Here is a 24816-nt window from a genome sequence, read left to right on the forward strand (position 1 = left end):
TCCGTCGAAAACTCGCCCCACCCCCGTCGGCTGGGGCTGTTTCGAAGCATCGGTTCTTCGCGCACCCCGGCTTCTCCATTAGCATATTGTTTTCGCGGATTCGACGAAATATCACCACGCGATGCTAATGGCTCGGCCTGCACTTTTTTCGGCGGGGCTCGACAGTTGGTCATACGGAGTTAAATTAAAAACATAAATTCCGCAGCGGCGTCCACCTACTCTCCTCTACCCTCCCGTGTCGCCTAATGCTCCCTCCCTCTCCCTCTCCCTCTCCCTCCCTCTCTCTCTCTCTCTCTCTCTCCCTCGATGCGTATGTATCGCGCACTCGTCGAGACTCCCAACCCTTCCCTCTACCGTCCCTGTCCTTCCACCCTCACCCTCCACCCTTTCTCCGCGTTTCGCTCGCTTAGCCGCGATTCCCAACGGAAGTTCTCTCCTGTTTACGGTTACGAGGTTTTTTTCGATGCGACGCGCTTCGATCGCTAATTTCATTTGCGCGATGGCGACATCGCGATGCGTCGTCCTCCACCGTCCGTTTCCATCAGGGAAAGTTGGTCGGCTGGGGAACGAAGGCCAATCAGTCAAGGGGATGAATGTCTCGCAAAACCGGCCGGCCTTTGTTTCGGTCATTTCTCTTGTTCGGCTGTTCCTCCTTCCTCCTCGTCCTCTCCTTTTTTCCCTTCGTTTTTTACTTTCTTTTTTTCTGTTCGTTCTTTTTCTTTTTTTTTTTTTTTCTCTCCTTTGTAAGGAATCGAATCGATTCGCGAGAGTCGAACGAGGAGAGAGAAGAGAGAGAGAGAGAGAGAGAGAGAGAGAGAGAGAGAGAGAAAGAGAGAGATGTGGGATGGACGCGCGCTAACTCCTCCGTCTGTTTACGCGATGGCGCTTTCCGCGAGGATCGCTTTGATGTAGAGAAAGTTTGCCGAGTTAACAGACGACCGATCCGTCCGTTTTGTTTTAATATTTGATTAGAGTATGATCGGGGTGGTATTTGCACTAGTGTGAGATGAAAATTCAGTTTTCCAAGTTTTTTTTTTTTACATGGGTTTGTATTCCTTTTTTCTTTTCTTTCTTTCTTTCTTTCTTATTCCCTTTTTCTCGCGTTGCGTTTCTTTCAAGGCGTTTAATTAATACGATAATACGATGTTTGAGATGTATCGATTATATCGATTCATTCTGAATTTCATTGTTTTCGAATATTTCGTATCCTTCGAGATTCTGTTCTTGTTTCGCGATATATTAAAGTATTTAATAAGTAGTGTTAGTAGAAGAAGGTTATTATCAGTATGAATTTTATCGAAGAGTAATGAGGACAGTGTGTTTGGTTACAGGCACAAGAGCGGGCTACATCAGCTGACGGATTTTATCGGGGTGGAAACGAACAAGAAACGAAAGCGACGAACTTCGTTCACCCCTCAGGCTTTGGAATTGTTAAACGCTCACTTCGACAGAAATACTCATCCCAATGGTAAGTTTTCCTGTCATTTGTCTTTCTTACACGATACAATTCTGAAATTCGAAGCAATCTTCAAGAAAGGAAAAAGCTTGTTTTACTTTAAACGTTTCTAATAAGAAAAATATTTTGAAAGAATCGTTACATATTTAATATGCGTGTTAAATACGCATTCGAGAAGGAGGAAAAAATAAAATTTGGAGATAAATTGTCCTTTAAGATCTCAATTTGACTAACTGTTTTCTGCGTTCATTTCAGGTAACGAAATCACGAACTTGGCGCAACGCCTCGGATACGATCGAGAAGTGATCAGGATTTGGTTCTGTAACAAGAGGCAATCCTTGAAAAACGCGGTGAGACTGATGTCGAAGGACGTTGTGTAAAAGTGCTAGGACAAGATTGGTCGCGAATGGAACCAGTGAGCAAATATAATTAAAAAAAAAAAAAAAGAATGAAAATAAGAAGCTTTAAGGACTCGAATTTTACGTTGCACGAGTTGAATTCGGCGAGATTCGAATAGCGTTTCATTCATCGATCATCTTCGACGAAACCAGGGACGGATCGATGAATAATCGCGTGAACAGGAATTTCAAACAACGGGGGACAAAGAGAGAAAGAAGTAACAGCGAATCTCGGCGTCGCGTTAATAAAATAATTCAGAGAAATTAGCGCGTTCCGGAGGAATCGCTTTAAAAAGTCATGCACCGATACCCGTCGAGCCATGAATTTTTAAAGGCGTGCTCTCGACGATCGATGTAAAGATCATCATTGTGATTGCAGGCGTATACGAGACCTATTCTGTAAATAGTTTTAACCTACGGTTAATGTGATGTACAGGAGTCGAGCGTTTAACGTTGATAATTGCCTTAATCGCCATCGTCTTATCCGATATTTCGTTAAACGAAGAAAAAAAAAAAAAAGAAAAAAAAAATAAGAAATCGATTAAGAAATTAAAAAGAATTTTATCGACCGTGAACCGAGTCAGTGCGAGTTTCCTATTGGCAGCCGGTAAGAAAGCGACTGACGATAATATAAATTCCTATGGGTGATACACGAAATATTATTGATTAACGATAAAATAGGAAACCTTTTAAATTTTAAAAAGATGTAAATTGTTCGGGAAAGAATTCGCGAATTGAAAAGAGAAAATAAAAAAAAAAAAAAAATTCTCGTGTATCATTCGTATCAAGGGACGGAACACGATAAGACGTAAATCAAACAACAATTATCAAGTCGCGTCTCGGCTCGTGAAATTAGGATAAGTAATTCCGTTAAGTAATCGCACAGATAACGCTAGTTCGTGAAACGATCGAGAAGCTTCCAGCTACTGAGAATCGTCTGTCATTATGAAATCAACAGACGAAGCACAAAAATCGTGGATCGTACGGAAAATATGATCGAGCTTTGATAAACTCGTTCGAAGAGTTTGAATGATATTTTTCGTACGAGATCCCATCGAGAGCCATGAGATCGAGGAACGGACCGGTGTGGTTCGATCCTTTCGCACACAGGAAAGAACATAGTTGAAGCAACGAGAACAGCAAACAGTAACAATACCGATAACGAACAATAACAAACAGCAACAACAGTACCGTCACGTTCACATGCCATACACAGCGGGATACAATTCAGTTGTTCACACAGGAAATAGAAACGGAAAAGTTTTGACAGTGACCGCCGCTATCGTTTATGACGATCCATCATCCAACTCTTTTTATTTTCATTCTTACCGGTGAAACAACCACTCGTTTACAGGCTTCGTTAGGGAAAAAGAAAAAAAGAAAAAAAGAAAAGAAAGATGTTTCAACCATATTGTTCTCTGGGTGTGCTCGTCTGTATAAATTATACGCGTGTATTTTAGATAAAAAAGAAGAAAAAAAAATTGATCGAAAGGGAAAAGCAAAAAGTCACGAGGGAAATGAGGGAATAAAAGGAAGAAAAAAAAAATATATATATATATATATAAACGAAAAGAAAAATGAAAAAGAAGAAACTTTGTAGCGAGTAAATTAATGCAATAACGTCTTTTTGAAAGTATATTATCGATCGATCATAAGGATCCTCCTAAAATACCCTTTTAAAATTCTATTCGAACCGGAAACGAGAGAAGGGAAAGGGTTTGAAAGTGGTTTGAGATTTTTCCCCCCGCAGAGATAAACATGGAAGAAAAAAAGTTACTAGTCCGTAATAATCTGCCATATAACGAGGTATACGTATTAAACATTTACGCATCTTTCGTTCCTAAATGTTCGATCTGCTTGGCCGCTGGTGATTGTATCGATATATTTATATTTGGTACGCGTCCCGTCTATTCAGCCCAGGGAAATATGCAATCGAATTACCCGAATTACCTCAAAATAAGGAAAATACAAGAAGAAAAGGATCGAATAAATTCAATTCTTCCTTTGACTGGAAAGAAAAAAAAAAAAAAAAAAAGAAAAAAGGAAAAAAAAAAAGAAACTGAATCTTCGCTTCTAGTTAAAGTAAAAATTGAACGAATCGCGATAGTTTCGAAAGAAAGATTCAGAATCATCTTTTTTTAATTGTCACGAAAAATCGATAGACCGTTGCTGGAAGAATGAATCATCAAACGATCGATATCCGCGTTCATTGGATTCTTCAAGAGCCGTGTTGACTCGTATAAAAGATAATCTTGCGGTAAAATTTGTGCGAAGCCGACCGAAATAGTTATCACCGACATAAATTCCATGAAATAAACGCTAGCTGGGTATATACACTGTATATACATATATATATATATACATATGAATGTACGTATTATATACGTGTGTACAACACAGCCAACGAGCAGGCAACGTGCACTCTATAACGATACTAATTCGATTGCAAATTCACCACTCGAGGACACTGATAAATGCGTGCTAGTGAATCACGCGTTCCATAACCGTCATTGGCGGGGATTAATTTCACTTCCGGTTACGCGATTCAGGCCGCCATTTGAAACGCGTCGTTATTCACAAGATGGCGGTGTTCTCCGCGGCCGAGACGGGACGCGGTACGACCAGGGACAGGTTTTTCCAATTTCCACGGACGAATCTTCGTATTTATTATTAACGCATCCAGAGGAATGGTTCGTTAGTTAAAATGAAAAAAGTAAAAAAAAAAAAAAAAAAACCGAAAAAAAAAGAAGAAGAAGAAGAAGGAAGAGGAGGAGGGAGAAGGAAGGGAAGAGGAAGTAAATAAAATAAAAAATAAATTATAATACCATTACGAGAAGCTTAAAATATCGACCATCCACACAAGGATAAAAGTATCACATGTATTCCCCGGTTAATCGATATAGTGAATAATAGCGTTTACTTTTTGAATGTGTTCCGCTTCAAGTGAGTCACGGCTCTCTTTCTTTACGTCTAATCTTACTGGAGGGCAGGATAGTCGTTTTTAAATGGAGAAAAAAAAAATAATAATAATATGCGGAAAAAAAGTAATAATAATTATAAATAATAACTGCAGAAATAGAGCGTGCGCGCGACCGATCGACATTGTTCTCTCTCGACGATTTTTCCTTCCTTGCCGTAATAAACGATACTGTAGGCGAAACTAAACCCATCCCAAAAAAAAAAAAAAAAAAAAGTAATAATGGTACGACACGATTTCTTAAATATCTCTCAGCTCGAGTATAATTAAAGATGAGAAATATACACGTATACACACAGACACACCGTATGATCGCCAATAAAGGGAACGAAACGGAATAATGGGATATATACAACACGTATACACGCACATAATAAACATTCGTATAAGTCATTCATGCATACAGATACATATACACATACACACATACACATACTTTGATACCCCGCCGTTGTAATGGGCTAACTCACATACGATTAATTATTAAACCACGAGATCCTTGCAAGGAGCGTAGCTAGAAGCGCGAAAGGGTAGCGAGTGTACATAATTAAGGCGACACCTAGGGACTGCAATATCGTAAGAATCTAAAAAAAAAAAAAGAAAAAAAAAGAGAAAAAAAATGATACGTTTAACAAACTAACTAATCGTGATAGCTATGAAATAGTTACACGAGGACAATGACGTGACGACGACAGACGTAATTATGTATTGGACGGACGAAACACTATTCGCACGGTGAAAAAGGTGAAAAAATAAAAAAATAAAAGCGTTAAGGGGTTGAAAGGGGTTTGGAGGGGTTGAAAAAAATGAAAAAAAAAAAATAAATTTGTAAGGGGTAAACGCGTACGTTTAAGGTATTTTACTCTCTAGGATACGATTAAAGATACGAGCAAAGTGATCTGTTCCTAAACGAAGCATACAAAAAGATGGAGGCAATAGAGAAGACGGAGAATGGAGAATAGTGAAAAAAAAGAGGGAGAGAGATGGAGAAATGTATTATAGAAACGAATGGAATGGTGTACGGTTAAGGGGTGAATTGGGGACGATGGAGGGACGATTCAAAATTCAAAATTTTGATTAATGGGGGACGTGTATGTTGTTTTATTTTTCTTTTTTTTTTTTTTTTTCTTTTTGATAGGAAAATAATGACGGAGTGCGGTGGGACAAAGAGAAAAAGAGAAAAGAATGAAAACGTTTGTACAGAGATATTCCGGTTATTAAATTTTGTTATACGAGGAAAAAAAAAATGGGGAAGAATGGATGGCGCGGTGGATGTTGACGAGAGAATAAATTAAAAAGAAAAAAAAAAAAATAAAATTACAAACGAGAGAGTGAGGGAGAGTGTGAACGAGAGAAATACTACTGACGAGAGAGAGAAAACAAATTTACGAATCATGTGTATTTTCTTCGTGAAAAAAAAAAAAAATTGATATTCAATAGGTCATTACGGAAATATAAACATGAGTATTAAAGAAAAAAAAAAAAAACGTGAACTGTATTCGTGAGTGTCATATTTCTAAGGAAGATAGATCCACGGGCGAATGTTTTATAGCAGTTTCCGGCCGAATTTTCACATTTCAGGTTGAATTCAAAAATGAAAAAAAAAAAAAAAAAAAATGAAAAAAAAAACACCCACGCGATATATTAGCTGCACTAGAATAAAATAACCGAATTGTGTTTTCAGGAAAATAAGTTTAAACAAAGGGATATAAATCAAGGGTAAGAAATAAAAAATAAAAAAGAGGGAAAAGTTCGTGGCACGAATGAAAAGAGGAAACTGCTTTTGAAACATTGCCCAGCGAAACCAAAGTTCCTACTACGTTTTATAAAGTATATAACTGAACTGCAAAACTTGAATTGTACATAAACGAGGGTTAAGCTAGCACACGATCCACAAATACAATCAGCAATCGAACGACGCTAAGAGACAAGAGGGATGCAGGGTCAATTGATTCCACGTCACGATTCGTTATTATTAATTTATTATTAATATAAAATTTCAACAAATTCGAGAAGATTCACGTAACACGTCCACGCGATACATTCGAGTGGAAGGAAAAAAGAAATAATAATAGTAATAATAATAATCTTGTAATATACCAATCGTCTTTGCAATTTAAAAGACGGGGGACAATTGATCGTGACAGCACAAATAAATGATGAGCATAACGGAACACGCTACGAGAGAGGAAAACGCGTTAATATACATACATAAGACACGTAACACACATGTATACGTACATATACAATTTAATACGAGGAACATTCACAGACATACACGCATATATACATACATTATTATACACGTACACGTACATGAGACACACGCGTACAGTGAAAAAAGGAAATTCAAACACATTAAGTATACAATTAAATTAAGCAGCCGTAGCCTTTAGCTTGAATGTTAGCACCTAGACACACGATGTAACATTAAACTACGTATTTAAAAAAAAATTAAAAAAAAAAAAATGAAGAACATGAAGTGGAACGGAGAAAAAAAGAATCTTTAGCGGTTAAGCGAACTATCTGTGTAAAATCTAGTAGGTGTCCACAAGAATAAAATAAAAACATATATTGTGGTACAAATCACACAAAGATCGTACCTTCAAGGTCCTGATTGCGCCTCCAACCGAACTCTTTCTTGTACATATAATTTTTTATATGCCGATCTGATTTGTGTATGATTTCTATATATACGAGATATGTATACCGCAATTTATAATATTATTAACACACGATAATCCTATTGTCGAGCGTTTTCAAATAATCCGAAGAATTATCGCTAGTAAAATCAGCTCTTTTTCTTTCTTCTTTAATTCACCGCCCTCTGTGTTTAACAATGATGTTTTTATATATATATATGTATATATATTATATATATATACATATAAAATACTTTTAAATACCAACCAAAAATTCTTATGATTTTCTTTTTCTTTTTTTTTTTTTTTTTTAATATTACACCATGGAAAACTCGAAGAAACGTTCACATTTGTTACTTCGAATTAACAAAAATATAACGTATCCAGAGGAACGTTTTACAAGAGAAGCATATATTTTCAGTTGTAAAGATTCATTAGTTTCATTTTTGTTAACTCAAAGTTTCGTCGTGTCATTAATTTCGTTGTTTGTAACCAGCTCGAAATCTGGTTTTGATTCTGGAATTGATCCAATGGTTTTTTTGAACCACTCGATCATACCATAACCGATCATTCCAAAACAGAGAATTCCTATGAGGATATAGAGCTTTATCTCTGTGCACAGGTAAGGACTGTACACATACGTGATCACAGAACCCGTGGATTCCCACAGCCGGAAATTTGAGAAGGCGGCTTCTTCCTTGCCCGGGAATAGTAACCCTGACAAAGCTAAAAATTACAAGAAAATTTGTATTATTATCCATTGAAATGAGAATATTAAAATATTAACAGAGAAAAATAATATCTTCCATTATATTTCTTTAAAAATTTCTATCGCATTTAAAAAAATTAATGGAATAGAATACAAATTCAATATATTTTTGAAAAAAAAATTATCTACAGTGGGTACAATAAATATCTCATAAAGGTACAATAAAGGTCCGTTTCTGCAATATCGACTTCTTGAACAATTATCTTGCGTCATCTACAATTTACTACGATCAAGATAAAAACTATATTCAACTTTATCGACGAAACGATGCAGTTATATTACCATCAGTTAGTACAAAAATTATCTTAGTAGCAGTTAACAATATCACACAAAAATTCGTTTGATCGAAAGATGGTAAAAACAAAAATATAAATATTTTCAAAACTCAAATTTTAATTTGTTAGAATTAATATAATAATAATTTATATTATAATTCTCGTCGCAATTCTTACCGTTTATTTGTACAAGCCACATGGCATCACAAAGACCCCATAATCCAGATATTAAGAAGAATATGAAATTTTGTTCAGGCATAGGTTTCCAGTGCAAAAGAAAAATTAAAACTCCCATGTGAACGCAGAAAGCGAATGCCATCAAAGGCCTTCTTCCTGTTAGTTTCATTATAGATCCTGCACCCAACGCTGCTATAGCGTTCGTCACACCGAAACAGATCATCACATAGCCAATATTATTAATTCCCCATGCACAGGAAACGAACGACTAAAACAAACGACTTGAATATATTAAGAAACGACCAATCAAAATGTGAAAACGTCAAAGCACTCACAGCATTATAATCGGCAAATAAAAATGCTTGCTCCGCCCCGATGAACATTATTATTGGAAGTATAAAAATCTGATTCTTTTCCTTCAAAAGTTTTAACGTCACAACTAGTAGTTTTAATCCTGACTTGCCAGTTGCTGAACCCGTTCTATTTTTATTGTATCTGGGAACAGCATAGAATAATATGACGTTATAGTTTTGAACCAAACATCAATTTTCAAAATTTTTAAATATAGATATTATTCTGTAAAATTTTGACATTATTCGATACGAAATAATTTTCTCAAAATAATGGTACCATTATTCAGAAAATATTGGGCTATTGTAAAAGAAAATTGAATCAAAATATCTTTTCATACCACACGTAGTATTCGAACAAAAAATTCAAAATTGATAGATTCGAACAATTCGATATCCACTTCATCTTTGCTTTTAAATCCAGATTTGTAACGAATTGTCGCGTAATAAAGAATCATATTACATTCGAACCAATATTAATGATTCTCTTTTACCGTGAAAAATAGTATTCGAATCGAGTTTCGATTAATCGTTAGAATTACCGGTTGTAATTTTTCAAACGGAAACAATATTGTACCTGTGCCGCAGCTTAATACACCATCAATTCAGGATTCGCAAATATATCTTTGCGGCACGATTTATGACAGTCGATGCAATAAGCTTTGTCTCGGCTGAAAAGTCGATCATGAATCATCCCACCTCCTCTTCACATTCGTGTATTTTGATTCATATGTGTTGTTGCCGATCGATAATGATCGTTGTTATATAAACGTGCATACAAGATCGATTTTAAATAAGACAATGTACATTTAAAATTTTGCACGTTTGAATATTTGAATATTCGAAGATTTGAAAAATTGAAAATTAAAAAAAAATGTAAAGATTAAATTAGACTATAAATTAGACTATTATAATTAGTTAAATCAAAGTTATTATATTACCTAGCGAGAGAATCGACTCCGAATGCGACGATTAACGAGGCCACTATCATACAGCATAAATAGATGCCGGAGATTAGATGAATCCTTTTCTCCGACGGCCGTTCCAGGTTCGAGCTGTCATTACTGGCCGAAGTTGCGCCGCAAAATTTGGCACCGCACACTTCCGCTACAACACTAGTATTTAACGTGATATTCGTTGGCACTGCGTCGATTCCATATGAAAGAACTGTGAACCATGAATCAATTGCTGGATCATCACGAATTTAATTCTAAAATTCAAGGAAGTAAGAAGGGCAAAAATTTAATAGAGAAAATAATTTCTACTAATAATTAAAATAGCATCGAATAATACAAATTCATTTTAACATATTGATTAACTACAAAAGAAAAAATGAAGCTTATCAAGAATAATTATCTAATAATGTATCGTATTATTATTAATCAGGATTAATTACATTGGATTTTCATCGAAATAAACTTTTTCAAGAATTCGGAAATAATTAAAATCAGAGAAAATTGTACAATCAAATTAACAAGTTTTAAAATCGTTACATCCATGTGTCCCGTGTGCTTTAATTTACCACAAGATCTACTATCCTACTTCCCTTCGCCGACGGCAGTAACCAAGTAACCCGTACACTATCGGGGATTCCCAGAGGACAACCTGAAATCGAACGATTCCCGACATTCTCGAGAAAGTTTCCCGTGAAATGGAGATGTTCTTTCCTCACGAATCGCGGCGAAAATTTGTAGACGACAACCGTTTTACGATATCGGGATTATAACCTAATCTATCGATAGTTTTCAACCATTCCCATACAGTATTTCTTTCAAACCGTAAGGACCCGTAAAGATTTATCGGGATCTATCGTCGAATCTTTCCTTATCCCTAAACCTCTTTGCTGATCTTTTTATTCGACAGGGAAAAAATCGCTGACCCAGTTGCACTCACAATTCTTCTCAACTAGAACGATTATATCACTAGAACTTGGGTCTAGGGATTTTTTCTTCTCTAGTATGGTTCCTTTATCCTTAAGCCTTGCATAACGTATGTTACAGAATATCGGAGGTATTCGCGCGTCGACGTATCGATCGAAAATGTTAAAAATTTCAAGGACCTTTGAATTTCGAAAGATCGAGTTGGAAGGCTCGTGAATAACGTTAACCTCTCGTGGGACTCGAGGCGAAACGAACCAATATATACGTTGGATGTCGTTTCGAAGAAGGAAACTGGTAGGTTGCTATCCAATGCTTTTACACGTTTCCATCATTTATTTGTTGGTTTTACGATCGAGAGAAATAAAGAGGGAAGAGTAAAATTTTCGACGTGTTATATCTGTTCAAATAAAGTTATCGAATATCGGCTGTCGGCCGTGATATAGATAGTTTTTAGGTACTGTTTGTTTTACTTAAAGATTCTATATGCATGATGATGCTCACGTTTGAAATACGCATTTTTTCCAATATGATGGAAAAATTTTTACTTCAAATCTACGAACACTGATTAATTCTACGTTTAACGCGGTTTACATGAGGTTTATATAGAATTTCATTTAGATTATTTATTTATTTTAGCATCCTTCGATTAATTAAATTTAGATAGATTAAATAAATATATAACTTACTATATAAAAGATTTAAGATAAATTTTAAATTAATTTTGAGTCTTCAAAATATTATCAATAAAATCATTATAAGGAATATTTTCCCAGAATAAACATATTGATCTACCTTAAAATTCGATGAAATCGTATTAAAATTTGAATGGGTATATAACTCCAAAGAACAGAAAAAAGAAATTTCATAAATAAAAATATACATCATTCTTTGCATTTTAAAAAATTATGTCGAGTAATAATCTTTATCTTAGAAATATTTGACGTTTGATCGAAAAAAAAATGAAAACAATCTATTCAAAACTTCGCTCAATCTCGAAATGACAAATTCCACGCGACCTTTCGCATATTAATTCTCGCTATTTCCGGCGCATATGCACCGTCAAATGGAGGTTTGAAATAATCCCTGGCTCAGCTGGGTTCCGCTTCGAATCGCTTTTAAACAAACGGTTTTACCACGTAGAACATAGAGACACGCAGAAATTATTCGTCACGTGGTATCATATTGCTATCGCGATTCATATTGCGAACTAAGATTAAAAACAGTCCAACTAATTAATTCTTGCCCTCGGCATCGTTCACGTTCAAACGTGAAAGAAACGTTTATTCAATTTTTTCCTCTTCTTTTATCAAGTCCTGTAAATAAAGAATAAAAATGTTCCATTTCGAATTTGAACGTTCGTCAATGCTTCTTGTTGCGACGAATTGCATCGCAATTAAACTTTATTTTTCCAAACTTTCCAAAGGAAATTCGGTGAATAACGTATAGAAAGAAGGAAAAAAGAAGAAAGCGGATAAAAGCGGTATATATACGTGAAAGTATTTCCGTAGCAGACCCAAAGGAATTAGAATTGCTAATGGCTAAGTGACTTTTCACACGAGTACCATAGCAGTTTCAGTTTCAAATGTTTTTTTAGATTTGATCCTAGTTAATTATTCGATTGTGACGTGTTCGTGTTATGTTTGGAACTTCGTGTAAAGTTTTTTAAGAACTTTTAAGAAATTACTTTATTAATTATTTGAAGATTTTAAGTGAAATAACTTCTCTTCGAAGTTATAGATAAGCATTATTTAAATTCGATCGTTGATTAATTAAAATTGATGGAAACGAAAAGAAATTATATTTTATCAAATAAACTTTTACGGATTAAATCCATTCATCTAAACATGAGTTCTTGTTTGATCGAAAAATCATACGAGGTAGCGAGGTAAATCAATAAATTTCTATTATATAAACTTTGTTTTCCGACTGAAGATATATTAAGTTATTATGTTAAATAATCTATTCCATAATTATATGGTTCGTACTATTCATAGTTATCAAAAATATCGAACCAATGAATTAATTATCGAAGAAAAATAAATTTCAAAGTTTCTTTCCTTTTGATCGCAACAATTTTGTAACATATTGCATAAAGAAATTAATCGCTCGTATCTCGTGATCCTTAGTAACGAGAAATTTGGCTAAAGAAACTCGGGAGTCATGCCCTCTTCACAAGAAATAACACGAATATACGCACCTGCCGAGGATATAAGATTGCCCCAGACTTGCGCCATCTGGTAAAACATGAAAAACAGGCCGAAAAACCTCGTGACGAGGATATCGGTGGCCACATCCGACAGGGTGGCATACGCTTCCGCCACCACTGTTAAATAAGTGCATTTGGCGCACCAAAGCGGAGCAGCGCCAATACCGACCAGCAGGCCGGCCGGTATCATGGTGTAAAATTTTGGGTAGAACTGAACCGCCATAAAGGGCACGTAAGTGAGGATAGACAGAGATATGGTCCATTTACAACCCAGCCAGCTGTAACCAGATAAAAGGTGAGATAGACATCCGTTCATATTTTTACTCGTCGAACTTTAACCTCTTTTGCCAAATTCTTTTTTCAACGATTTCTTCCCGCTTCAAAATATATGTATATTCTACAGATTGATTTTAATTGATTTTTTAATAATTTTGTAATTTCTTATTTGTTTGTAGATGTAGAATGGGGATATTTTTAGTAAACAAAAAAAGAAGTGGAAAACTTTTTTTTCATTTTCTTTGAAAAAATTTATGACGTGACGTCAATCATAGAATTGGAAATCTTCATGAATATCATAAGGTCATCGTTAATCACTTCAGAAGGTAAAAATTATTATTTGTATCGTTTTTTTTCTCTAAAAGTCACATGTAAATCTTAAAATACGTATTTTTCTTGAGTTTTTATTAAGGATATAAGTGAAAAGACTTCATTGTAATAAAGTGTTTCACGACAAACTTTAAGGAAAGGTGCTTGTCTGTCCTTCGACCGGGTTACTGACACTTTTGTTAGCACGTGACAATAAATAGACTTAAAGTATCAGACTCTGAGATTTAAGCGTTGATCCAAAGCGGACGAAATCTCCTTTAGTCGTGTGTATGCAAAGGGGAGTGGAACAACCTTCGATAAGATTTTTTTCAGATATTTGCCTTTCTCGTAGTATCTCAAAGTATTTCAAATCAATTTTAATTTAAAAAAATTCAACGAGTTTTTCTATAAATATATATAAACAATCAATTTACATAATATTATTAAATAAATCGTATAACATCCATCGTCAAGATATCATCTTTTTTGAAGATTGTATTTTACCAATTTTAAGTGATTCGATTTTGACATTGTGGCCAGATAATCCGGAAACGATGCCGGAGAAAAATGATGGTTGACACCATCATGGAAAATTTCATGGACAATAAACCTCGATAATAAAGTTTACTGCGTCAGTGCTATATCTCGCGTTACTTTCATCTAGTGAAATAGTTGATATCTCGTAAATTCTAAACGAGCACAAGATTCCTGAATTTTTCGACGACAACCACCCGAAATTATTAAACAATTATTACGATCTTCCATCTCCATTTTGACACGCATGCAATTTTTAGTTTTAGTGGGCAGAAACTTGACTCCATTTTTAAAGTGTTCATTGCCAGGTTTTTGTGTTAATGATCAACACGTTGAGTTTTATGTTACAGGTAAAGTAGAAGCATTTTATACATAAACAGTTTTTATACATAAATAATTTATTATCTATTATTAACAATTTATTTAAATTTATTTCATCCATTTTAAATTTTTCTAATTTTTGATTTTCAGAAATTCACGAAAAATTACAATTTTTCAATTCATCATCAATATAATTATTGATTTTTTTTCAATAATTTTTAAGCTATATATTTCAAATAAAACATTATAACTTTTGAATCTACGTAAATGATTAATACAAGAAAAAAAAAAAGAAAAAGAATAGGTAAATAAATTTCTCTAATTTCATCAAGTTGCAATTTTAATGAAAATATAAATTTCTCTCGACCACGAGCACATCTGCAAGTGTTACTTAACCAACCCTGTTATCACCCTTCCGTTTCATTCGAGCTCGCAAATGCAACATAATCCGCACACTGTAAAACACAAAGGAAGAACGACCCTTGACCCTTTTAAGGTAAACGAGTCACGTGTGCTCGTACACAATGCCGAAAGTGGAAAACGGAAAAACGCTACCGCAATTCACGCCACGTTTTAAATACGGTTTCACGCAAAGACTATATCGTTACGCCTCATCGGCGGAAATGAAATTATAGTTGCGTGAATCGATGTTGATCGCGAGATAAAAAAAGATGGTTTGCGATAAATACGATATTCCGTGATATTTTTCGCGATATTTTTCACGTCGTGTCGCGGAGAGATTCACAAGGGTGAATTTGAGACGTGGAAACCTTTATATAAGTTGGTCGATAATTTGCAATTAAACGAACGGTCTCAATTTTCAAACCGGTTTCTTTTATTGACACTGCTCTTCCATCGAGAGACTTTATATCTAGTTGATAGAATTCTAGTGTTTGTAGAAGCTCTTCTTACGATAACTGTTTTCCAAGTGATTCCAGACTATCGGAAGTTATGATTGAATATTTCTTGATCTTTTCAAGTTAAATGTAACGAATTCGCAAAATCTTGAGGAAAAGATGTCAGTAAGTATGATTAACAATTAACATCCATTGTGATTTTTATCAAATTTTAAATTACAATCCAATTAATTCATTGCAATACAAATAATTAATCTATTACAATGTTTTGTTTTAATTTCAGTATCAGAATATTGTTATATTGGATAAAAATTGTGTAAAATTGAAATTTCGTGAATCAAGAATAACCGCGAAACAGAATTATTAATTCCATATATCTGAAGAAGCATTTCTTAATCAGCGCAAAAAAAAAAAAAATAAATAAAAATGGTCTCCTTTCACATACGACCATGATACTTTTCGTTACCTAAATAAATTTTACCTTATCCAATCTAGAAGAAAAATCTCGATCTTTATAATCTCATCTCTTAAAACAACGACTTTCAAACACGGGAAGACTTCTTGATCATGTTGCAAATTCGCAAAACACAAGAATCCGCGAAACTATCTAGAAAATCTAGAAAATCTAGAAAATCTCACCTTATGATCAACGTCGGTAAAAATATATTGCTGAATATCAAGCTGCCATAAATGGAGGCCAACGTGAACGTCCCCAACGATTCGTCGGCGTTAATCGAGCTCTGCAAATTGGTCGCCCCCATAAACGCGGTGAAATTCACCATAAACGCGAGCCCGATCATCAACACGTTCTTCGTGATGCGCCATCTCTCGGAATGCCTGAATCCAGTCTTTGTCGTTCTCACTTTAACGAACTGCGCCTCGTCCATTTTGTCCAACAACAATCGTTCGATCTACGCGCTATAAATCACGATTTAAATCACGATCGACGACGAGTCGCGATCATTCCTCCGTCGTTATTGTCGTCGAACACGTTTCCCTCGTATCCGCGCGTCGAATAAAAAATACTTTCACCGAGGAGGAGACGTCACTCGTCGATTGACACACCGAGGGTCCGCATGATGAAATTTATTGGCGGGCTTGATTGAAATATTATATCACCGTTATATCACCGCCGGTTTCCCTCTTATCAATTGTTTCGCACGTAGGTCGGTGATCAACGATGCGATTTTCGCGTGATCGTACGCGGATTTGCGGGTCGAGAATCGGCTGGAGACGTGGATGTCATAATTGTGTCGAATATCGAAGACGTGGAGTTCCTGCAACAAAATGATGATTTTACGACGGTATTAAAGGCCGTTTTACGAGTTTTGAAAGTAATTAATACTTGCGTGTACGATGTGTGATGTACGATAGGATAATGGAATATACCTCTTTCGAAACTAAGTTTATGGAAGTTGGCAGAGGAATTGTCTGTGACTAAATATATGCATGTTAATTTTTTTATGAAATTTTTAATTTTGAAGATGAGATTTGACGAAAATATTTGTCGTTTAATGCAAAATCGAGTAGAAATTTAATTTTGATTTTTCGATAATTCTATAATTGCAAATTTATAAATTTTTTTAAAAACGTTATTATAATTTGCGAAATTAGTGATATTGTATTTTTCGCTTAAAATATGTGATTTTTCATATCATATCTTAACGAATAATTATTTTTTATTTTCAGTTGTAAAGATAAAAATTATACTAAAAATTTGCCTACCTAAATTTGTATCCTCTGTCTACTACTAGAAGTAAAAAGTAAAAGAAAAACAGAAGAAGACCATAATTACTCGCAAGTAAATTTCATCGACTAATCGATGCAATTATTCATCGATAACGATACATTATGCGAAGTTCGAATTGCAAGATAACCAGTCTATTTACATTCTTGACGAAAATAATATAACGACGCTCGACGAGTGAATGGAGAAGGAGGAATATTTATTTATCTTGGGTGATCAGAAATGATCGAGTGACTCTCATTACGAGGCACGTTCCACTTGATGTCGTTATAACGCTATACATCATCGAAGATCCTTCTATGTAACTTGCTTAAGACATCGATGATGTTAAGTGGTTGAGATATTGTCGATTTAAGATCTCACGCTATATTTTGAGTGAAAGTATGTTATTTTTAATTAATATTATACATTTAATATATTTAATTTAATATATTTTGTTGACATTTAAAAGATATTGTAGCCAGTCCATATGTTTGTATTCCAGAAAATATAGAAATGAAGAAAGAATTAGAGGAAGAAAAAATATTTCGTAAAATATGTCACAAGTAATTAAAATTAAATTGAATATTATTTTAATAATTATGAATTTTTTGGGATAAATAATAGAATTAAATATTATATTTTAGAATTTTTAATTTAAGGTCCAAATGATAAAATAGATTTAAAATTCAACTAATTGGATAACAATTGAGAAATAAAGAGAAAAAAACGAGAGTAGATATTCCTCGAGTGATTTTTAAAATTTCGTCGATCAATCGTAAATAGTTAATTTATCAAAGTGATGAAAATGTTTAAATTCTATTTTGAAGATGCAAACGTATAATAGAGGTTTAACCGGAATAAATGCATCATCCCTCACTTTGACGTTTAACACGGTATTCTATCCACCATTCTTTCGAAAGGAGATTCAAATATTCATCGAACGTTGCTACTGAATTACGACTTCCTTGTTTGGTGATTGATAAAAGAGATCGAGGAAAGACGAAATGTTGAAAACACGAAATGTAGACGTTGAAAAATGTTCGATATGGGAAGAGAAATGAAGTTTCGCTCGAAAGAAACACGAATCGAGTGAAATAATTTTGTTTATTTCCTGAATAGAAAAATTACACATTTTCATGTGTGTCACGCATTTCTCACATAATTATCAATGCGTGCAAAAATTCTATCAACTTCTTTGTCACTCGAAGTTAAACCGACTTGATTCTTGTTAGAATCCAGTTAACGCGACTTATATGTTAAAATTTCACAACATCACGACACGAACAATTTAGTCCCATATTCGAGTCCCATATATGAAAATCGATCGACAATCGATTATAAATCGAAATGTAATAATTTTTATTTTTTGAAAAATTGAAAAATTCGAGGGATTCTAAAATCGATGTAATCAGAAAATTATCTAATATGAAATCTCTGATTGAAAGATAAATATATTGAGAAGAATTCGTACTTGCGATGTTGCGAAATCGATTGTATTGAATATGCATGTTTATATCGATATCTTGACAAGCTATTTACACAACTATTCGTTTCAAGGTAAACGATTGGAGGAAAAACTTGAATTTGAGGAAAAATTGTATGATGCAAAATATTTGAATAAAATATTCTATCCTGTATGCATACTGATACTGTTTGATTCATTTAATGCATGTACTGGATGTAAAAATTCTGAAATATTTGAAAATTGGTGCATACCTTATTTAATTTCAATTAATCGTTCGTATCGTCGATCTCATCACCAATTTGGGATATATCACTTTAAATGAAAAATACATTTGTACATCTTGGTAATGAAAAGTTAAGAAAAGTCTCTTGCTCAAGAATCGACAGCCTTTGTCTCAAGGAAACAAGCAGACACGACGTTTTAGTATTCAATAAATCTTCTCATTAAACTTTCATTAAATTTACTCGAGCTAGATGAACTTTATTAACTTAATCCTTCGGGAACTCGCATTATTCAGCATAAATTACACTTACCAGCGCAGCATTAACTAACACTAACTAATATTAACTAACTAAAAAAATATAACTAAAAGTATAACTACAACTATTTTTTTTTTTTTCAAAAATATGAGATAAAGAATCATTAACGGTAAATATATTTTATCGATATATAAACATATAAGCAACTGTTAGTTACTATTTTGTAAATGCAATTAAAATGAAACGTTTTACTGTCCATTAAGATAAGAATACACAAATGGTTAAATAGAAGGTTACATTAAACACAATTTAGTAGAAATCGTTTGTAGAATTTAGAATATACAATTGCAGAGATAGAATATACAATACGTCGAAAAAGAAAAATGATCGTTTGACAGTTGATTGCTGTCCATATATATCATAGTATATTAGTCGAAATAAATCTTAAATAAAAGAAAAAAAAGGAGAAAAGGAATTATATAATATCGATAATCAGCGTATCGAACTTAGATAATATCGAATCCGTGTAGAATCTAAACGAGCATAACCGATCGAACCGTGTCCGATTGATATTGTATATCGATAATATATGATTTTCTGAACACGCACACAAACGATATGCGTCCTTGAGGATCAATATGTTTGCTCCTTTCACGAGGTTCGTTCTGGAACTGGATACATTTCCAATTCCATCACGCAACATAGAAAACCGCCTAACTATCATACGATCTCGTAATTCAAATGTCGCAACCAGCTAGTACTGTAGTACTGCAGTCCAGGATAACATTTCAATGTTGTAGAATAAAATGGGTGTTAAATATTTTAAATGGAATAATTCTGATATAGGATTAAATTATTGCTGTCAGTTGTGATGATTTATTCCATTCATTATTTTCGTGAGTATTTTGCAAATGTTAAGTGTAAAACATATTGCAGAAAAATTATGAAATGATATTACTATATTCAAAGCAAATACGACTGTGAATCATCGTGATGATGGTTTATAAATAAATTTATAAAAATAATTACAGAAGGAATTGTAGAAGAATAAAAAATGAAATTCTTTCGTATAAAAAAATTTATTCCGATAAAATTAATTTGGAAACAATAATTCCAAATTTAAAACAATTCCAATATCTCAAGATTATTATTTCGCTATAATAATAATAATCCAAATCGAGATAATCCAATACTTTTCACGAACCATTAATCTTGCAACTATAGAATAACCAATGTCTTTAAATCTTTCTATCGAAAGATATCTGGCTAATTATCTTCCGATACAAGTAATAATCATCATAAAGTAAATACGCGTCATCGTACCTCGAAGAGGAGGCAAATTAAGCAGATAGAAACAGGAAAGTTATTCGTCGTATAGATATAATACACATACATATATTGGAAATTCGGCCCGTGATCCGATTACTTCACAGGAAGCCTCGAAGAGGAACATTGCTTCTCTAGATAGACAGTTCCTCTGTACAATTTGTACCCAACATTTTCAAAATAACATTTGCATAGTTATCACGTTCAGTATGGGATATCGAAGCAAAACTATAATAACTCGAACTCAAATTTAATCGAGGTATATAACAATACTGTGAAATATTATAGTATAATAATATATACATTTGACTGTAATTAATATGAACATATATATAGGATATATATATGTATGTATAATACAATAATACAATCGTAATGTAATTGTATTTCATTGTAGTCGAATCAAATTACAATTTAATTATTCCATCGTAAAAAAAAGTTTATTCAAACGAATCAACTGGTTGAATAAAAGAATAGAATCATTATAATCGAGTCGTACGGTAATCGGAATTAATTTATTATACGATTACCACATCGTTCCTGGTAGGAGGAATAAATTAACACACGGATTTATTTCAAGTATGGGAATATTTCTGACATTACGAAATTGTAATCCGCGAGCAAAGCACGAAGATGCACGACCTGTACCTAGATAATGGCGGATTTATGTTTTAATCCAAGATTCAGCGATCCTCGAATTTCGGAGATTTTAATTAACAGTAAACATGGACTTATATATTCCTGCTCAACGAGATATTCTCGTGGAAACGGGAATTCCGTTGAGTCTCTCGTTATTGCGTTGAAAAAAAAAGGAAATGTTATTTTTTTTTTAGCGACCATTAATAGTTTTTTATCGAGCCATTCTGTATGTAATTTCAGTATCCATTAATAGTTTTTATTGAATCATTCTATGTGTAACGTGGTCTTCAGAATTTAGTTTAAAATAATGGAACTCGTTACGATAGGAGTTTTATGGTAGAGGAAAAGGAAATTAAATAGGATAATGAGAAATAACAGTTATGGAAATGTTAAGGAGAAATATATTACTAATTATTTAATTAATGACAGTTATTTATTTATTATAAATATTTAAACACTTTTTTTGGATTAATTAGAAATAATACAAGAAAATAAAATAAAGAAAACAAAAATTCCACTAAGTTTAACAAATTAACTTAGATTAGAAAGATCAAACAAAATTATGGCAATCAACTTTTATTACAAGTTCTTATCTTTACTATTACAAGTTCTTATATATATACAATTACTTTATATCCAGTAAAAACCAGAGTACTGAGATATCTGGAACATTTGAAGTATTCTTTTTACTATCCCACAAAAAAAATAGAATGTTTTCAGAAAAAAGTAAATATCACGCTTCGTAAATTAAATTATTAGTAAAGAGGATTCGCAAACACTGTATTTAACGATACAATTGATTCAGCAATTAATCCGTCTCTGTTTGATTTATAAAACGTCGTATTTTATTGACGATTTTCTTCCATCCACATCTTTATCGCAGAAACAATATTGAAATCGATACGAGAATTGAAAACAAGAAACGTCACTTGCACGACGATATCTATCGCGATGAAGGAAATTTCTTCAAGAATATTCTAAACGAATTCATCTACCGTGCATGCCACAGACTTATTTTTCAATAATTTTTCTCCGTGGATTGAATCAAACATTATTGCGATTCCGTGAGATAGGAGACAAAACGCCTCCTATGTGTCTATCCATATCGTTTTTCCATCGAGTTGACAGAGTCGAATGGCATAGATACTAATTCGCAATTAACATAGCGTTAATGAGGAAACGCTAATGACAAATACGATAAAAGAAAGTTAATTGCGTTAATTGGGTTGGTCTGCAATGTGATCGATAGTTGATTTACAATCTGTGTACATATTGTGCACATGTATCTTTTATTTCCAAATTTATATCGTGTTCGTCCACAAGGTTTCCTTAAAAGATTAGAGATACGCGTGTATAATGAGAATATTTATTGATGATTTATTATTATATCATGAAGTTATTACAAATAATTTTTTATTCTGTTTCGCATTTTGAATTTTGATAAATTTTTGATGTTTTTCATGAAAAATTGTAGTAATAATACACAAATAGAAATTTTGCTGTATTATTTTTAAATAATTATAATTCTACCTAATTCTTAATTATTTCAAATGAAATAATGTTCAACCTTGATATGCTTGAATAAATGATATTTTTAATGGCCAAGAGAAACATGTACATAACACAAGCATAATTAATTGCAAAATAATCGTACCACGAAAATTTACTACTGTACCGTTTTGAAAAGTTTTCAACTCATGTGTATACATTAAACATTTATGTATGTACTTTTTTTTAAAACTTAAACATATAAATATAGTTTCCTAATTACGAAATAATTATACCACGAAATCTACTACATTTCCACAAAAAAGAAGATTCTTTGTTGTATATACACTTTTTTACGGTTTAAACGTATATTCTGTTAATTACAAAATAATTGTTTCCCAAAACCTAGCGTGCTTTATACAGTGAGAAGGAGAATAAAATTCATATAAATATACATTACACATTTTGTATCTTAAAATGTGTAATTATGAAATAATTACAGTGTAACAACTGTTTTTAGATTATTACTAATTTTAAATATCATTTGTACTTGTTATACGTATTCTATTTTTCTATATAGATCATTTTAAATAATTTTTATAGCGTTGAAAAATACAAATTATTAATTACAATGAAATATTCATTGTATGATATTCATAATTCAAAGTTTCGTTAAATTATAAAATAATTAAATCGAAAGCATGTTCAATTGAGAAGAAAAAAAAATAGAACGATAAAATAATGTAGCAATATTTTATAGAATTGAACATGAAATAGAAGAAAGAAAAAATTGTCAATTCACAATGAAACCAACTGTTTCTTCAGGAATCATTAAAGTGATCAAAATTCAGAATAGAATATAAAATTATTCTTATGCATTATTTTATTCTTTTTTTTAAAATTTCTAATATCTCCATTTCATCATCCATTGAATTAAACTGATGATCATTCACAATATGCAAATTTACAATAAATTCAAGAAAAATATGGATATATACACGAAAAAAATCAGAAACATAATTCAAAGGAACATTTCAAGTTCACTATATTTTTTTTACATCCAAATACTTAATAATTTCAAATTAATAAATCTCTACATACAAAATTTGAATTCTAATACACGAATCTCATTTTTATTTTTCAGTTTTCAACAATTCTCCATTCGAGTATGAATCTCACCTTTCTACACAGAGGATGGACAATTCCCTTCTTCCTTTGTAACACAATCACACCGAAGGGTTTCGGTTCACCCCTTTGTTACGATAACTTATTGTTCTCCTTTAGATTATTATTCGAAATCGTGACGCGGATTGCTCGTAGATACGCAACGAATGAAATAACACTGAATCGAACACGAAACCTCGCGGTCAAACCTTCATCCTGTTCCGCCCCACCTTTCGCCATCTTTTTCTCGACGCGAGAACAGGTATTTGAGTAGGGATTTCGACGGTTATCGAGAAGAACGCGGCTATCTGTATTCCAAACACAAGCTCGGATTGTTATCGGATCCAGCCACTGATCCGCCATTTTTTCGTGAATTCGAGCCAAGTTTCGATTCGGGGAGGAGGAAACTTTGGTGTTCCAGTTATGCCTAGGATGTGAAAAATTCTCGACCGAGTTTGCCATGTATGTATTACGATTTTTCGTAAAAAGTTGTTTTACAACGAAATTCGTTTAAGAATTTCGAACGTTTTGATTTCAGAGAATGTTTATAGAGCATAATGGGTTATGGAACGATATTACTTTTCTCAATTCTTTTATCTAACATTTCGAAAGATTTGAGAAATTTGTAATTTCATCGTCCTATTTTTAACTTTACTTAGAAAGATAAACGTGTAAGGGAAATTCAAATATTTTTATGTTAAAATAGGACATTTTAACGCAGAAGAGAATAATATTTTTGAAGAGAAAATTTGTTGAGATTAATCTTTTAAATTCTATCATTTTTGAATATAATTTTATTATTGGTCTGATAATGTTAAATATTAAAAAAATTTAAAGAACAAAATAATAGAATATTAAAAGTTTTATGCATTCAAAGTGTTTTATTTTAACTTATATCATTTATAAAGTTAATAAATTAAAAAAATTTTCAAATAATTATATCAGATCAATTAAATTTTCAAGAACTTATTTATGATAACTTATTTATGTAATCGAAATTAATAATAGCATATAATTACAAAATATTCGACAAATGGCTGTTGAAAAAAATTCTAACAATATTTCCAAATATTTTTACAAATCAAAATTCAAAAAGATT

General features: G+C 32.9%; 2 protein-coding genes and 2 long non-coding RNA genes across 10 annotated transcripts in view; 3 read left to right on the plus strand and 1 right to left on the minus strand.

Moving 5' to 3' along the window:
• The window catches only part of pdm3 (POU-domain protein pdm3), a 190742-nt gene extending 183120 nt beyond the window's left edge, over positions 1-7622 (plus strand). For 4 of the 7 annotated variants that reach the window (XM_086916951.1, XM_086916955.1, XM_086916953.1 and 1 more), the window contains 2 exons: positions 1317-1468; positions 1712-7622. In XM_086916951.1, coding sequence (XP_086773077.1) covers positions 1317-1468; positions 1712-1836 — 277 coding nt within the window. In that variant the 3' untranslated portion in view covers positions 1837-7622. The remainder of the gene's footprint in view (positions 1-1316; positions 1469-1711) is intronic. The other 3 variants (XM_086916952.1, XM_086916956.1, XM_086916954.1) reach the window with 1 other exon arrangement.
• Positions 7623-7756: 134 nt separating this feature from the next.
• LOC100866499 (UNC93-like protein) lies at positions 7757-23899 on the minus strand. The gene is made up of 7 exons (XM_012487677.2): positions 23733-23899; positions 16067-16704; positions 13122-13408; positions 9986-10211; positions 9030-9189; positions 8695-8962; positions 7757-8199 (listed from the first exon to the last, which is right to left on the minus strand). The coding sequence occupies exons 2-7, from the start codon at positions 16312-16314 to the stop codon at positions 7928-7930; spliced, it is 1461 nt and encodes a 486-aa protein (XP_012343131.2). The 5' UTR covers positions 16315-16704; positions 23733-23899; the 3' UTR covers positions 7757-7927.
• On the plus strand, positions 15365-15854 carry LOC147656104 (uncharacterized). Its single transcript, XR_015295042.1, has 2 exons — positions 15365-15592; positions 15711-15854. It is a non-coding gene; the product is annotated as an uncharacterized LOC147656104 (long non-coding RNA).
• Positions 16643-17831, plus strand: LOC147656105 (uncharacterized). Its single transcript, XR_015295041.1, has 3 exons — positions 16643-16761; positions 17117-17555; positions 17659-17831. It is a non-coding gene; the product is annotated as an uncharacterized LOC147656105 (long non-coding RNA).
• Positions 23900-24816: the final 917 nt, after the last annotated feature.

This window comes from Apis florea, unplaced genomic scaffold, assembly GCF_048593485.1.
Source record: "Apis florea isolate Af1SG1 unplaced genomic scaffold, ASM4859348v1 contig_3810_pilon, whole genome shotgun sequence".
Classification (NCBI taxonomy): Eukaryota; Metazoa; Arthropoda; class Insecta; order Hymenoptera; family Apidae; genus Apis; species Apis florea.